The 16,815-nt window shown below is 48.0% G+C and overlaps 1 protein-coding gene across 2 annotated transcripts in view; it reads right to left on the reverse strand.

Annotated features, from left to right (window-relative positions):
* Positions 1-16,815, reverse strand: part of nmnat2 (nicotinamide nucleotide adenylyltransferase 2) — a 61,336-nt gene that overhangs the window by 11,237 nt on the left and 33,284 nt on the right. Inside the window, exons 3-6 of one of the 2 annotated variants that reach the window (XM_034182881.1) lie at positions 13,587-13,654; positions 13,417-13,495; positions 11,375-11,498; positions 11,017-11,097 (exon numbers count right to left, since the gene is read on the reverse strand). In XM_034182881.1, the coding sequence (XP_034038772.1) occupies positions 11,017-11,097; positions 11,375-11,498; positions 13,417-13,495; positions 13,587-13,654 (352 nt within the window). The remainder of the gene's footprint in view (positions 1-11,016; positions 11,098-11,374; positions 11,499-13,416; positions 13,496-13,586; positions 13,655-16,815) is intronic. The other variant, XM_034182882.1, reaches the window with a different exon arrangement.

Raw genomic sequence — 16,815 nt, forward strand, 5'->3', positions numbered from 1 at the left:
CAGTCTCAGCAGAAGACTGCCCCTCCCTGAGCCTGGTTCTGCTGGAGGTTTCTTCCTGTTAAAAGGGAGTTTTTCCTTCCCACTGTTGCCAAGTGCTTGCTCACAGGGGGTCGTTTTGACCGTTGGGGTTTTTCCGTAATTATTGTATGGCTTTGCCTTACAATATAAAGTGTCTTGGGGCAACTGTTTGTTGTGATTTGGCGCTATATAAATAAATTGATTTGATTTGATTTTAGTGTTCATGGCAGTATGAGCATCTGGACACCAGTAGATGGCAATGTTCTATTTATTTTGACCCCGGTTATATCAGATGGCTGTCAAATAACAATTTGACTTTTTGGCTTTTTGTAAATGTTTTTTTAACAAATAAAAAAAAATGGCATATTTTACAAAAGCACATTTATTTGTAAATACCAACACACACACACCTCACATTAACGTGTTGGTTTTTCCATAGAATGAATGAGTCAACCAATCAGCGTTAGCGGAGGCACATTTTACCCATAATCCCGTTGGCATCTGTCTGTGTTTGTTACAAAACTTCAGAATTAGTGCATTATTCAACATTAAAAGATATGTTATATTATATATATACAAATAACAGAATTGACATTAATGGAGTTATTGTATCAATATTAATTTTATTTAGAAATCAAAACCTTAAGTCAGTGTTGTGTGTGGGCCGCCAGAAGAGGAGGTACTGCTGGCCCACCACCAGTGGGCGCCCTGCCTGAAGTGCGGGCTTCAGGCACGAGAGGGCGCTGCCGCCATGGACACAGCCGGGGGTGACAGCTGTCGCTCATTACCTCTTGACAGCTGTCACCCATCTACTCAACATCATCTCACTCCATAAAGACCAGACGTCATCTCCACCTCGTTGCCGAGATATCATACTTCATTGGAGGTAATATCCTCAGCCGTTTTGCAATATTGTTTGTATATTGTGAGTGTTTGCAGGAGTACCGGTACCGCTGTCAGTGGAAGCTGAGAGAGCGCTAGAAGGCACTCTTTTCCCTGAGGAATCTTCAGTACTCTGCAAGTTATTGAGTGAGAGGTGGAGGTGGCATTCCCACCGTTGTTGTTACTGGGTGTACACACACCCACACTTGACTGTCTTTGTTCTTCGCCAGCAGTACCAGATCCGACAGTCGGGGACGGTGATCACCTGGGAATTCGGGACTTGGCGGCTCCAGTATTCACCAGGTTCTGGGGCGGCGGAAATCGTGTGGTTCCGGCTCTTCTCCGGACAGACGTCTTCTATCCTCGAGCCTGCCCACACGTCACCTTTGTGTATTGACTGTTATGATATTCTGAGATTGTCTGTATGTTCGTTGTGCACATTCACAACATTAAATTGTTATATTTTTGCTCATCTATTGACCGTTCATTTGCGCCCCCTGTTGTGGGTCCGTGTCACTACACTTTCCCAACAGTCAGCACTGCTTTATTTTCCAAGACCTCCGCCTCACGGCGACACTGCTACTGCGTAGAGATTTGAGCTTTGCGGCTTCTCTCAACTGCTTCACTGCTGGAAGTTATGTAGTAAACAGGAGCTTCCAGCAGGGGGCAGGATGCACAAAGACAGAAGTGCTGACTCATTGTTTGGGTCTGTTGTTGCCTTTGATGCTACCAGAAGCGATTGTGGTGTTAAAACTCAAAATCAGCTTGTTAGTAGTTGCAAGTGTACCGGAGACAATACTGAAAGTTATTGGTTAGCCGTAACTTCTGATAAATTTTTGGGTGGTTTATCGGTTTAGCTTTATAAAACATAACTTTTCAGTTAGCTGATTATCTGTTATAGAAGCTAATTTTTTGGTTAGCTGTGCCCACCACTGGGAGTGGGTGGAGAAAGGTGGCAGGAGTGATTTGTGACTGAAGAATATCAGCAAGAGTGAAGGAGAAAGTTTACAAGACAGCAGTGAGACCAGCTCTGTTGGACGGCTTAGAGACGGTGGCACTAACAAAAAGACAGGAGGCAGAGCTGAAGATGTTGTGATTCTGTTTGGGGGTGAAGAGGATGGACAGGATTAGGAATGAACATATCAGAGGGACAGCTCAGGTGGGACGGTTTGGAGACAAAGTCAGAGAGGTGAGATTGAGATGGTTTGGACATGTGCAGAGGAGGGAACCAGGGTATATAGGGAGAAGGATGCTGAGGATGGAGACACCAGGCAGGAGGAGAAGAGGGAGACCAAAGAGGAGGTTTATGGATGTGCTGAGAGAGGACATGCAGGTGGAAGATACAGAGGACAGGGTGAGATGGAGACAGATGATCTGCTGTGGCGACCCCTAACGGGAACAGCCGAAAGAAGAAGAAAATATCAAAATCTATACACACACAGATATCTGCACAAATATAATAAATACTACATATGAATGAATAACTATATACAGTAAAACTCACATATAATGGATTCAAGTGCAGTGAATTGTGTCTGTTATAATCAAAATCTGTTATATGTATGTAACAGATTAGTTACAGTCAGGAGGCGCTGAATGATCTACGGGGAATCACCAGCACCAATTAGACTTGCGTATTTCCTTGATTTAAAGGCTGACCTTGAATTGGGACCTGCCTCATTTAATGACCGGGTCAAAACTACATCTGGAAAAAAAAAAGAAATGTCTGGCTTAAATAAGCACCAGACATTATGTGCATTAAAAAGATTACATTTGGTCAAGTCACTCTTCTTTTCTAAGTCAGCTGCAGAGTGGTACCTTAAAATCCTGAAGCCTGATTTATGCTTCTACATCTCTGTAACTCCGGGGCCGTGCAACAACATCCACGGGCGTGTGACCCTTTTGAAGTTCTCCATCACGTTGGTGGGCGTCTTACTGCAATTTACTGCAGGAATAGCGGCTTTTTCTGGATTAATTTGTCCCTCAACGATCTCCACGTCTTTATACAATCATCAACCTCCAAGCCAATGATACAGTAGGCGTAATTTCCCACCATGAATTGCAGGTAATTTGAGCATCTTTTCCTTATTATAAAGTTGTTCATATTTGCAGACTTTTCTGCCAAACATATTTGATCCATAACTGAAATGTAATCAGTGTGTGTACTGCAAAAACTATTAAAGTATGACAGGAGAGGAAGAAGTGAAAACATAAAAGTGACCAATCACAGCACTTTGCAGTCTCAGTTGTTTGGCAGGTGCGTGTCAGACTCTGGGGTGGGTTTGCAGCCCCGCAGAGGGCTCTGATCTAAAACGGTTTGGTTCATCACCCAGGAATATGTGTGAAACTTATCACCATATTACAGTGCAGGCAACAAGCAGCATTTTGTTAATAACCACCGTCCTTGATTGACGCCGGGCCTCGTTTAGACGCCGGGTCTGAGCACGGTTTGAAAAAAATAAACGCCCGGTCTTTTAATCACGGAAACACGGTGTCCATTTTCCTCAAATCTGCGAGTGTCACTGCTGAACTTCATTTCGTACCTCGTTACTGGACACGTCCAGACTGAAGTACCAAACAAAAGTATTCAGACATTTGCTTTTGTCCAGTGAGTGCGAGTATTTATACAATGACAATTTAGGCGGGATTTACTGTACATACACACACATATATAATATTCTAAATACTACATATCAGTAACTATCTATAGATCTACAATTGTATAAATGAAATTGACACATTTGGTTCAAATTCAATGAATGAATTAAATATTCATCAGAATTAAATGAGCCTCAAACTGTGGCATCATCCAGTCCTGGTCCATGTGCTTCTGCAGAGAGGTCTTCTGTCTCTGCTGAGTCCTGGTTCATGTGCTTCTGCAGAGAGGTCTTCTGTCTCTGCTGAGTCCTGGTTCATGTGCTTCTGCAGAGAGGTCTTCTGTCTCTGCTGAGTCCTGGTTCATGTGCTTCTGCAGAGAGGTCTTCTGTCTCTGCTGAGTCCTGGTTCATGTGCTTCTGCAGAGAGGTCTTCTGTCTCTGCTGAACCCTGGTCCATGTGCTTCTGCAGAGAGGTCCTCTGTCTCTGCTGAGCCCTGTTCCATGTACTTCTGCAGAGAGGTCTTTTGTCTCTGGTGAGTCCTGGTCCATGTGCTTCTGCAGAGACGTCTTCTGTCTCTGCTGAGTCCTGGTCCATGTACTTCTGCAGAGACGACTTCTGTCTCTGGTGAGACCTGGTCCATGTGCTTCTGCAGAGAGGTCTTCTGTCTCTGCTGAACCCTGGTCCATGTGCTTCTGCAGAGAGGTCGTCTGTCTCTGCTGAGCCCTGGTCCATGTGCTTCTGCAGAGAGGTCTTCTGTCTCTGCTGAACCCTGGTCCATGTGCTTCTGCAGAGAGGTCTTCTGTCTCTGCTGAGCCCTGTTCCATGTACTTCTGCAGAGAGGTCTTCTGTCTCTGCTGAGCCCTGTTCCATGTACTTCTGCAGAGAGGTCTTTTGTCTCTGGTGAGTCCTGGTCCATGTGCTTCTGCAGAGAGGTCTTCTGTCTCTGGTGAGTCCTGGTCCATGTGCTTCTGCAGAGACGTCTTCTGTCTCTGCTGAGTCCTGGTTCATGTACTTCTGCAGAGACGTCTTCTGTCTCTGGTGAGACCTGGTCCATGTGCTTCTGCAGAGAGGTCTTCTGTCTCTGCTGAACCCTGGTCCATGTGCTTCTGCAGAGAGGTCTTCTGTCTCTGCTGAGCCCTGGTCCATGTGCTTCTGCAGAGAGGTCTTCTGTCTCTGCTGAACCCTGGTCCATGTGCTTCTGCAGAGAGGTCCTCTGTCTCTGCTGAACCCTGGTCCATGTTCTTCTGCAGAGAAGTCTTCTGTCTCTGCTGAGCCCTGTTCCATGTACTTCTGCAGAGAGGTCTTTTGTCTCTGGTGAGTCCTGGTCCATGTGCTTCTGCAGAGAGGTCTTCTGTCTCTGGTGAGTCCTGGTCCATGTGCTTCTGCAGAGACGTCTTCTGTCTCTGCTGAGTCCTGGTCCATGTACTTCTGCAGAGACGTCTTCTGTCTCTGGTGAGACCTGGTCCATGTGCTTCTGCAGAGAGGTCTTCTGTCTCTGCTGAACCCTGGTCCATGTGCTTCTGCAGAGAGGTCTTCTGTCTCTGCTGAGCCCTGGTCCATGTGCTTCTGCAGAGAGGTCTTCTGTCTCTGCTGAACCCTGGTCCATGTGCTTCTGCAGAGAGGTCCTCTGTCTCTGCTGAACCCTGATCCATGTTCTTCTGCAGAGAAGTCTTCTGTCTCTGCTGAGCCCTGTTCCATGTACTTCTGCAGAGAGGTCTTTTGTCTCTGGTGAGTCCTGTTCCATGTACTTCTGCAGAGAGGTCTTTTGTCTCTGGTGAGTCCTGGTCCATGTGCTTCTGCAGAGAGGTCTTCTGTCTCTGGTGAGTCCTGGTCCATGTGCTTCTGCAGAGACGTCTTCTGTCTCTGCTGAGTCCTGGTTCACATGCTTCTGCAGACAGGTCTTCTGTCTCTGCTGAGCCCTGGTCCATGTGCTTCTGCAGAGAGGTCCTCTGTCTCTGCTGAACCCTGGTCCATGTTCTTCTGCAGAGAAGTCTTCTGTCTCTGCTGAGCCCTGTTCCATGTACTTCTGGAGAGAGGTCTTTTGTCTCTGGTGAGTCCTGGTCCATGTGCTTCTGCAGAGAGGTCTTCTGTCTCTGGTGAGTCCTGGTCCATGTGCTTCTGCAGAGAGGTCTTCTGTCTCTGGTGAGACCTGGTCCATGTGCTGCTGCAGAGAGGTCTTCTGTCTCTGCTGAACCCTGGTCCATGTGCTTCTGCAGAGAGGTCCTCTGTCTCTGCTGAACCCTGGTCCATGTTCTTCTGCAGAGAAGTCTTCTGTCTCTGCTGAGCCCTGTTCCATGTACTTCTGCAGAGAGGTCCTCTGTCTCTGCTGAACCCTGGTCCATGTTCTTCTGCAGAGAAGTCTTCTGTCTCTGGTGAGTCCTGGTCCATGTGCTTCTGCAGAGAGGTCTTCTGTCTCTGGTGAGTCCTGGTCCATGTGCTTCTGCAGAGACGTCTTCTGTCTCTGCTGAGTCCTGGTCCATGTACTTCTGCAGAGACGTCTTCTGTCTCTGGTGAGACCTGGTGCATGTGCTTCTGCAGAGAGGTCTTCTGTCTCTGCTGAACCCTGGTCCATGTGCTTCTGCAGAGAGGTCTTCTGTCTCTGCTGAGCCCTGGTCCATGTGCTTCTGCAGAGAGGTATTCTGTCTCTGCTGAACCCTGGTCCATGTGCTTCTGCAGAGAGGTCTTCTGTCTCTGCTGAACCCTGGTCCATGTTCTTCTGCAGAGAAGTCTTCTGTCTCTGCTGAGCCCTGTTCCATGTACTTCTGCAGAGAGGTCTTTTGTCTCTGGTGAGTCCTGGTCCTTGTGCTTCTGCAGAGAGGTCTTCTGTCTCTGCTGAGCCCTGGTCCATGTGCTTCTGCAGAGAGGTCCTCTGTCTCTGCTGAACCCTGGTCCATGTTCTTCTGCAGAGAAGTCTTCTGTCTCTGGTGAGTCCTGGTCCATGTGCTTCTGCAGAGAGGTCTTCTGTCTCTGCTGAGCCCTGGTCCACATGCTTCTGCAGAGAGGTCTTCTGTCTCTGGTGAGTCCTGGTCCACATGCTTCTGCAGAGAGGTCTTCTGTCTCTGGTGAGTCCTGGTCCATGTGCTTCTGCAGAGAGGTCTTCTGTCTCTGCTGAACCCTGGTCCATGTGCTTCTGCAGAGAGGTCTTCTGTCTCTGCTGAGCCCTGGTCCATGTGCTTCTGGAGAGAGGTCTTCTGTCTCTGCTGAACCCTGGTCCATGTGCTTCTGCAGAGAGGTCTTCTGTCTCTGCTGAGCCCTGGTCCATGTGCTTCTGCAGAGAGGTCTTCTGTCTCTGGTGAGTCCTGGTCCATGTGCTTCTGCAGAGAGGTCTTCTGTCTCTGCTGAACCCTGGTCCATGTGCTTCTGCAGAGAGGTCCTCTGTCTCTGCTGAACCCTGGTCCATGTTCTTCTGCAGAGAAGTCTTCTGTCTCTGCTGAGCCCTGTTCCATGTACTTCTGCAGAGAGGTCTTTTGTCTCTGGTGAGTCCTGGTCCATGTGCTTCTGCAGAGAGGTCCTCTGTCTCTGCTGAACCCTGGTCCATGTTCTTCTGCAGAAAAGTCTTCTGTCTCTGCTGAGCCCAGTTCCATGTACGTCTGCAGAGAGGTCTTTTGTCTCTGGTGAGTCCTGGTCCATGTGCTTCTGCAGAGAGGTCTTCTGTCTCTGCTGAGCCCTGGTCCATGTGCTTCTGGAGAGAGGTCTTCTGTCTCTGCTGAACCCTGGTCCATGTGCTTCTGCAGAGAGGTCTTCTGTCTCTGCTGAGCCCTGGTCCATGTGCTTCTGCAGAGAGGTCTTCTGTCTCTGCTGAACCCTGGTCCATGTGCTTCTGCAGAGAGGTCTTCTGTCTCTGCTGAGCCCTGGTCCATGTGCTTCTGCAGAGAGGTCTTCTGTCTCTGGTGAGTCCTGGTCCACATGCTTCTGCAGAGAGGTCTTCTGTCTCTGGTGAGTCCTGGTCCACGTGCTTCTGCAGAGAGGTCTTCTGTCTCTGGTGAGTCCTGGTCCATGTGCTTCTGCAGAGAGGTCTTCTGTCTCTGCTGAACCCTGGTCCATGTGCTTCTGCAGAGAGGTCCTCTGTCTCTGCTGAACCCTGGTCCATGTACTTCTGCAGAGAGGTCTTTTGTCTCTGGTGAGTCCTGGTCCATGTGCTTCTGCAGAGAGGTCTTCTGTCTCTGGTGAGTCCTGGTCCATGTGCTTCTGCAGAGACGTCTTCTGTCTCTGCTGAGTCCTGGTCCATGTGCTTCTGCAGAGACGTCTTCTGTCTCTGGTGAGACCTGGTCCATGTGCTTCTGCAGAGAGGTCTTCTGTCTCTGCTGAGCCCTGGTCCATGTGCTTCTGCAGAGAGGTCTTCTGTCTCTGCTGAACCCTGGTCCATGTTCTTCTGCAGAGAAGTCTTCTGTCTCTGCTGAGCCCTGTTCCATGTACTTCTGCAGAGAGGTCTTTTGTCTCTGGTGAGTCCTGGTCCATGTGCTTCTGCAGAGAGGTCTTCTGTCTCTGGTGAGTCCTGGTCCATGTGCTTCTGCAGAGACGTCTTCTGTCTCTGGTGAGTCCTGGTCCACGTGCTTCTGCAGAGAGGTCTTCTGTCTCTGCTGAGCCCTGGTCCATGTGCTTCTGCAGAGAGGTCCTCTGTCTCTGCTGAACCCTGGTCCATGTTCTTCTGCAGAGAAGTCTTCTGTCTCTGCTGAGCCCTGTTCCATGTACGTCTGCAGAGAGGTCTTTTGTCTCTGGTGAGTCCTGGTCCATGTGCTTCTGCAGAGAGGTCTTCTGTCTCTGCTGAGCCCTGGTCCATGTGCTTCTGGAGAGAGGTCTTCTGTCTCTGCTGAACCCTGGTCCATGTGCTTCTGCAGAGAGGTCTTCTGTCTCTGCTGAGCCCTGGTCCATGTGCTTCTGCAGAGAGGTCTTCTGTCTCTGCTGAACCCTGGTCCATGTGCTTCTGCAGAGAGGTCTTCTGTCTCTGCTGAGCCCTGGTCCATGTGCTTCTGCAGAGAGGTCTTCTGTCTCTGGTGAGTCCTGGTCCACATGCTTCTACAGAGAGGTCTTCTGTCTCTGGTGAGTCCTGGTCCACATGCTTCTGCAGAGAGGTCTTCTGTCTCTGGTGAGTCCTGGTCCATGTGCTTCTGCAGAGAGGTCTTCTGTCTCTGCTGAACCCTGGTCCATGTGCTTCTGCAGAGAGGTCCTCTGTCTCTGCTGAACCCTGGTCCATGTTCTTCTGCAGAGAAGTCTTCTGTCTCTGCTGAGCCCTGTTCCATGTACTTCTGCAGAGAGGTCTTTTGTCTCTGGTGAGTCCTGGTCCATGTGCTTCTGTAGAGAGGTCTTCTGTCTCTGGTGAGTCCTGGTCCATGTGCTTCTGCAGAGATGTCTTCTGTCTCTGGTGAGTCCTGGTCCACGTACTTCTGCAGAGACGTCTTCTGTCTCTGGTGAGACCTGGTCCATGTGCTTCTGCAGAGAGGTCTTCTGTCTCTGCTGAGCCCTGGTCCATGTGCTTCTGCAGAGAGGTCCTCTGTCTCTGCTGAACCCTGGTCCATGTTCTTCTGCAGAGAAGTCTTCTGTCTCTGCTGAGCCCTGTTCCATGTACTTCTGGAGAGAGGTCTTTTGTCTCTGGTGAGTCCTGGTCCATGTGCTTTTGCAGAGAGGTCTTCTGTCTCTGGTGAGTCCTGGTCCATGTGCTTCTGCAGAGAGGTCTTCTGTCTCTGGTGAGTCCTGGTCCATGTGCTTCTGCAGAGAGGTCTTCTGTCTCTGCTGAGCCCTGGTCCATGTGCTTCTGCAGAGAGGTCTTCTGTCTCTGGTGAGTCCTGGTCCATGTACGTCTGCAGAGACGTCTTCTGTCTCTGGTGAGACCTGGTCCATGTGCTGCTGCAGAGAGGTCTTCTGTCTCTGCTGAACCCTGATCCATGTGCTTCTGCAGAGAGGTCCTCTGTCTCTGCTGAGCCCTGGTCCATGTGCTTCTGCAGAGAGGTCTTCTGTCTCTGCTGAACCCTGGTCCATGTTATTCTGCAGAGAAGTCTTCTGTCTCTGCTGAGCCCTGTTCCATGTACTTCTGCAGAGAGGTCTTTTGTCTCTGGTGAGTCCTGGTCCATGTGCTTCTGCAGAGAGGTCCTCTGTCTCTGCTGAACCCTGGTCCATGTTCTTCTGCAGAGAAGTCTTCTGTCTCTGCTGAGCCCTGTTCCATGTACTTCTGCAGAGAGGTCTTTTGTCTGTGGTGAGTCCTGGTCCACATGCTTCTGCAGAGAGGTCTTCTGTCTCTGGTGGGTCCTGGTCCACGTGCTTCTGCGGAGAGGTCTTCTGTCTCTGGTGAGTCCTGGTCCATGTGCTTCTGCAGAGAGGTCTTCTGTCTCTGCTGAGCCCTGGTCCATGTGCTTCTGCAGAGAGGTCTTCTGTCTCTGGTGAGTCCTGGTCCACATGCTTCTGCAGAGAGGTCTTCTGTCTCTGGTGAGTCCTGGTCCACATGCTTCTGCAGAGAGGTCTTCTGTGTCTGGTGAGTCCTGGTCCATGTGCTTCTGCAGAGAGGTCTTCTGTCTCTGGTGAGTCCTGGTCCATGTGCTTCTGCAGAGACGTCTTCTGTCTGTGGTGAGTCCTGGTCCACATGCTTCTGCAGAGAGGTCTTCTGTCTCTGCTGAGCCCTGGTCCATGTGCTTCTGCAGAGACGTCTTCTGTCTCTGGTGAGTCCTGGTCCATGTGCTTCTGCAGAGAGGTCTTCTGTCTCTGGTGAGTCCTGGTCCATGTACTTCTGCAGAGACGTCTTCTGTCTCTGGTGAGACCTGGTCCATGTGCTGCTGCAGAGAGGTCTTCTGTCTCTGCTGAACCCTGGTCCATGTGCTTCTGCAGAGAGGTCCTCTGTCTCTGCTGAACCCTGGTCCATGTTCTTCTGCAGAGAAGTCTTCTGTCTCTGCTGAGCCCTGTTCCATGTACTTCTGCAGAGAGGTCTTTTGTCTCTGGTGAGTCCTGGTCCACATGCTTCTGCAGAGAGGTCTTCTGTCTCTGGTGAGTCCTGGTCCACGTGCTTCTGCGGAGAGGTCTTCTGTCTCTGGTGAGTCCTGGTCCATATGCTTCTGCAGAGAGGTCTTCTGTCTCTGGTGAGTCCTGGTCCATGTGCTTCTGCAGAGAGGTCTTCTGTCTCTGCTGAGCCCTGGTCCATGTGCTTCTGCAGAGAGGTCTTCTGTCTCTGGTGAGTCCTGGTCCACATGCTTCTGCAGAGAGGTCTTCTGTCTCTGGTGAGTCCTGGTCCACGTGCTTCTGCAGAGAGGTCTTCTGTCTCTGCTGAAACCTGGTCCATGTGCTTCTGCAGAGACATCTTCTGTCTCTAGTGAGTCCTGGTCCATGTACTTCTGCAGAGAGGACTTTTGACTCTGGTGAGTCCTGGTCCATGTGCCTCACAGTGCAACATTCACCCAAACAGACGGGGTGAAGTTGTGTCTCTTAGGACAAAACCATCCCCACAAAGAATAGGAGCGAACGGCGTCTGAACTCAAGAGGTCAAATTAAACACAAGCCACAGTCCAACAAACAAACAAACGTGCATCGGCTTACCAATGAAAGTGAAGCGCTCGATGTGCGGACGCACGCAGCAGATCTTCCCCAAACTCTCGCTGAGCTTCCCCCACATTTTAACTGAGACACAAACAAAAATACAAACGTTACAACAACAAGCAAACAAACAAATGCGCTCTTTTCCTGCTAATATCTCATATGATATGCTACTGCTAGCATGCTAAGGTGCTAATGCTAAGCTAATCAATGTTAGGCTTCATTTGAAATAAATTGTGGGATGTGCCGACAGTCTGCCCTACTGGTGCCGCTAGATGCACGTCAGCAGAGCTTACAGGTCACGCTGTGCTGCTGTAATCACAGACCAGAGCAAACGCTGTCAGAGTAATGAGCGACTCACTGGCTGTGGGCGTGTGCTTCAGGCTGTGGTTCTGGTAAATGGGCGGAGCCTGGTTCTGTGGCTGATTGATCACAGGAGTTGTGGACGGAGTGTTTACGTTGGACAGAATGCAGCCGGTGACTCTCTGAGAGGAAAACAAACAAATAAACAAATAAATAAATAACCATTATGATGATCATTGTCACAGACCTCGTCACTGGATCCTCTGTCTGGATTTGCAGACTGGGATGTCACCGTTGGGTTTTGGATATTTTCTCTCTGCACTCCACTCGCCTGTAATTGGCTATTGAGGAGAGAAAGTCTTTCTGGCAGATTTCAGATCTTTCCTGGCTGCTGATGGTTTTCAGGTTTTGCTGGTTTAAATACTGGATCCTGGTCTCTGTTTCTCAGGGTTGTGTGGTATTCTGTGGAGATTGTTTTCTCATGGCATTACTAAAAAGCTGTCCTTCAGTCTGGAGGATGGGTATCAAAGGACTTGTCCCAGTCTGGACAGGACAAGGTGACCACCTGGATTACACAATGTCTAGAGGTCTTCTGGACAGGACAAGGTGACCACCTGGATTACAGGATGTCTAGAGGTCTTCTGGACAGGACAAGGTGACCACCTGGATTACAGGATGTCTAGAGGTCTTCTGTCTCTGCTGAGTCCTGGTCCATGGGCTTCTGCAGAGAGGTCTTCTGTCTCTGGTGAGTCCTGGTCCATGTGCTTCTGCAGAGACGTCTTCTCTGCTCTCTGTGCTGGGAAGGAGCTTAGAAAGATTATTCTCAACAGGATTCCATTCCAGCTACTTGCTGCTCAGCGACCGGAACAGCCTGGCTTCAACTCCAAGAAGTCCACCATCAACAAGCATTCTAGTTCTCAGAACATCTGCAGAGCTTCTTTGCAGCCTTTGCTGGTTTTTGCAGAGTATTTGGTTCAGTTGCTTCCTGGGACTTTCAGGATCCCCAACAACTTGTTGAACATCATAACTAGCCAGCCTGTACGCAGGGACTGTGCAGAGCTGGGGCAGAGTCTACATTTCCCCCAATGAAAACTGGTGTTCCTCAGGGAAGCGTTCAGGCTCCTTTACTGTTCAATGCTTCCACAGACTGGGTGTTGGGTTTGGAAACCTGTGGAATCAGTGGAAACTCTGATTCCAGCATTTGAGAAGCTAAATGTTTGGGGACCTTCGGGGACTTCCTGGACTCGTCCATCAGAAATGTCTCTGTATGTGGTTAAAGTGTTGTACATATAGAGACATTCACTGATGATCTCAGCTGTGGGTCCTCGGCCTTTGAGAACCACAGACACCTGAGAAGAGCTTATGAAGTCTTGAGGTCAAAGGTCAGAGATGTTTGGTGATGCTGATATCTTTGCAGGAGAACAAAAGGTCCAAGTCTTTAGGGTCGTGGTGCTTCCTGTCCTACTGTCTGCTTGTCAGGGTTGGACACTAACCAGTGTCCTCAGGTGAGGACTGGTTGTTGTTAGTACCACGTCTCTGTGGAGGGTCCTTGGGTCAAATGAACAGTTACTGTGGGAGGCTCAGATGAGGAGTGCCACTTGCAACTTGGAGATTAAGGGCCTTGCCCAAGGGTCCCCAGTGATGATGGTCTCAAGCCCACTGCTGTAATGTTTTGACCACCACCTCCTCTGGTCTGCCTGAGTGGTTTTCATGCTGGATCCACTGCGGTTCTTCGTGTGGACCTGAGCCGGACTGACCCGTATCCTGTCTCATCTTTGTGATCTGTTTTCTGTATAAATTCTGTTCATTCTGACTTTACTGTATGAATCTGAATTCGGCTTTCAGTGACTTAACGTTGGACATTCTTGGTGGTTCAACTGGATGCTAAAAACACACCACACTTGATGTGACATCATCATGTGACAGGCTGTGATCATGTGACCTGCAGCACACTGTGCAGCTCACATGCTGCTGCAGAATTCCCTGGAAGTCGCTGAAGAGTCAAGCAGAAACACGGCGCTCCTGATTCTGTCCTCGTCTGAGCACAACAAAGCCCCGCCCACACCATCAGAGGTGGCCACGACTTCTTGAGAGTCTCACCTTCATGAGGTCGCGATGATGCTCGAGCACACTGCAGGTGGTTTGCCAGGTGTCCTGGTAACACTCCCAGGGGTCCACCCTGCAAGAGACGCAGAACTGACTGACTGACTGCAGACACCCAATTAATCAATCAAACATTAATGAGACTATGACAGGGACGTTGTCCTGACCTGATCCAATCAGAAGACTGGACGGCAAGCTGACACATGGTGAGACGATGTCTGCTGGACACCAGACCCTGAAACACAACATGTCCTCAATAATCACGTCCACACTGGAGACAACTGCACGTGAACGCACCATGAAAACAAACATGTCCTCAATAATCACGTCCACGCTGGAGACAACTGCACGTGAACGCACCATGAAAACAAACATGTCCTCAATAATCACGTCCACGCTGGAGACAACTGCACGTGAACGCACCATGAAAACAAACATGTCCTCAATAATCACGTCCACGCTGGAGACAACTGCACGTGAACGCACCATGAAAACAAACATGTCCTCAATAATCACGTCCACGCTGGAGACAACTGCACGTGAACGCACCATGAAAACAAACGTCCTCAATAATCACGTCCACGCTGGAGACAACTGCACGTGAACGCACCATGAAAAATGCAGCTGATGGTGATGTTTGCATTATTCATGGTGAGTTTTTGTGGCGGCAGAACAAAGTAGAACAAGAGCTTCATTAAATCTGTACAGACGCCCTGAGGACAAAAACAACTGCATGCGTGATATTTATTTTCTCAAACACTTTTTTAAATGTGATATGCTTTTAATTATCTTAAAAATTGATTCTTTATAGAATGATTTTAACTTATGTTCCTGAATCGTTAATCAATCAATCAATCAACTTTTTTCTTATATAGCGCCAAATCACAACAAACAGTTGCCCCAAGGCGCTCCATATTGTAAGGCAAGGCCATACAATAATTATGAAAAACCCCAACGGTCAAAACGACCCCCTATGAGCAAGCACTTGGCCACAGTGGGAAGGAAAAACTCCCTTTTAACAGGAAGAAACCTCCAGCAGAACCAGGCTCAGGGAGGGGCAGTCTTCTGCTGAGACTGGTTGGGGCTGAGGGAAAAAACCAGGAAAAAGACATGCTGTGGAGGGGGGCAGAGATCGATCACTAATGATTAAATGCAGAGTGATGCATACGGAGCAAAAAGAGAAAGAAACAGTGCATCATGGGAACCCCCCCACAATCTACGTCTAAAGCAGCATAACCAAGGGATGGTCCAGTGTCACCCGATCCAGCCCTAACAATAAGCCTTAGCGAAAAGGAAAGTTTTAAGCCTAATCTTAAAAGTAGAGAGGGTATCTGTCTCCCTGATCTGAATTGGGAGCTGGTTCCACAGGAGAGGAGCCTGAAAGCTGAAGGCTCTGCCTCCCATTCTACTCCTACAAACCCTAGGAACTACAAGTAAGCCCGCAGTCTGAGAGCGAAGTGCTCTAATGGGGTAATATGGTACTACGAGGTCCCTAAGATAAGATGGGACCTGATTATTCAAAACCTTATAAGTAAGAAGAAGAATTTTAAATTCTATTCTAGAATTAACAGGAAGCCAATGAAGAGAGGCCAACACGGGTGAGATATGCTCTCTCCTGCTAGTCCCCGTCAGTACTCTAGCTGCAGCATTCTGAACCAACTGAAGGCTTTTTAGGGAACTTTTAGGACAACCTGATAATAATGAATTACAATAGTCCAGCCTAGAGGAAATAAATGCATGAATTAGTTTTTCAGCATCACTCTGAGACAAGACCTTTCTGATTTTAGAGATATTGCGTAAATGCAAAAAGGCAGTCCTACATATTTGTTTAATATGCGCTTTGAATGACATATCCTGATCAAAAATGACTCCAAGATTTCTCACAGTATTACTAGAGATCAGGGAAATGCCATCCAGAGTAAGGATCTGGTTAGACACCATGCTTCTAAGATTTGTGGGGCCAAGTACAATAACTTCAGTTTTATCTGAGTTTAAAAGCAGGAAATTAGAGGTCATCCATGTCTTTATGTCTGTAAGACAATCCTGCAGTTTAGCTAATTGGTGTGTATCCTCTGGCTTCATGGATAGATAAAGCTGGGTATCATCTGCGTAACAATGAAAATTTAAGCAATACCGTCTAATAATACTGCCTAAGGGAAGCATGTATAAAGTGAATAAAATTGGTCCTAGCACAGAACCTTGTGGAACTCCATAATTAACTTTAGTCTGTGAAGAAGATTCCCCATTTACATGAACAAACTGTAATCTATTAGACAAATATGATTCAAACCACCGCAGCGCAGTGCCTTTAATACCTATGACATGCTCTAATCTCTGTAATAAAATTTTATGGTCAACAGTATCAAAAGCAGCACTGAGGTCCAACAGAACAAGCACAGAGATAAGTCCACTGTCCGAAGCCATAAGAAGATCATTTGTAACCTTCACTAATGCTGTTTCTGTACTATGATGAATTCTAAAACCTGACTGAAACTCTTCAAATAGACCATTCCTCTGCAGGTGATCAGTTAGCTGTTTTACAACTACCCTCTCAAGAATCTTTGAGAGAAAAGGAAGGTTGGAGATTGGCCTATAATTAGCTAAGATAGCTGGGTCAAGTGATGGCTTTTTAAGTAATGGTTTAATTACTGCCACCTTAAAGGCCTGTGGTACATAACCAACTAACAAAGATAGATTGATCATATTTAAGATTGAAGCATTAAATAATGGTAGGACTTCCTTGAGCAGCCTGGTAGGAATGGGGTCTAATAAACATGTTGATGGTTTGGATGAAGTAACTAATGAAAATAACTCAGACAGAACAATCGGAGAGAAAGAGTCTAACCAAATACCGGCATCACTGAAAGCAGCCAAAGATAACGATACATCTTTGGGATGTTTATGAGTAATTTTTTCTCTAATAGTCAAAATTTTGTTAGCAAAGAAAGTCATGAAGTCATTACTAGTTAAAGTTAATGGAATACTCAGCTCAATAGAGCTCTGACTCTTTGTCAGCCTGGCTACAGTGCTGAAAAGAAACCTGGGGTTATTCTTATTTTCTTCAATTAGTGATGAGTAGAAAGATGTCCTAGCTTTACGGAGGGCTTTTTTTATAGAGCAACAAACTCTTTTTCCAGGCTAAGTGAAGATCTTCTAAATTAGTGAGACGCCATTTCCTCTCCAACTTACGGGTTATCTGCTTTAAGCTACGAGTTTGTGAGTTATACCACGGAGTCAGGCACTTCTGATTTAAAGCTCTCTTTTTCAGAGGAGCTACAGCATCCAAAGTTGTCTTCAAAGAGGATGTAAAACTATTGACGAGATACTCTAACTCACTTACAGAGTTTAGGTAGCTACTCTGCACTGTGTTGGTATATGACATTAGAGAACATAAAG

Source organism: Thalassophryne amazonica, chromosome 12 (assembly GCF_902500255.1).
Source record: "Thalassophryne amazonica chromosome 12, fThaAma1.1, whole genome shotgun sequence".
Lineage (NCBI taxonomy): Eukaryota > Metazoa > Chordata > Actinopteri > Batrachoidiformes > Batrachoididae > Thalassophryne > Thalassophryne amazonica.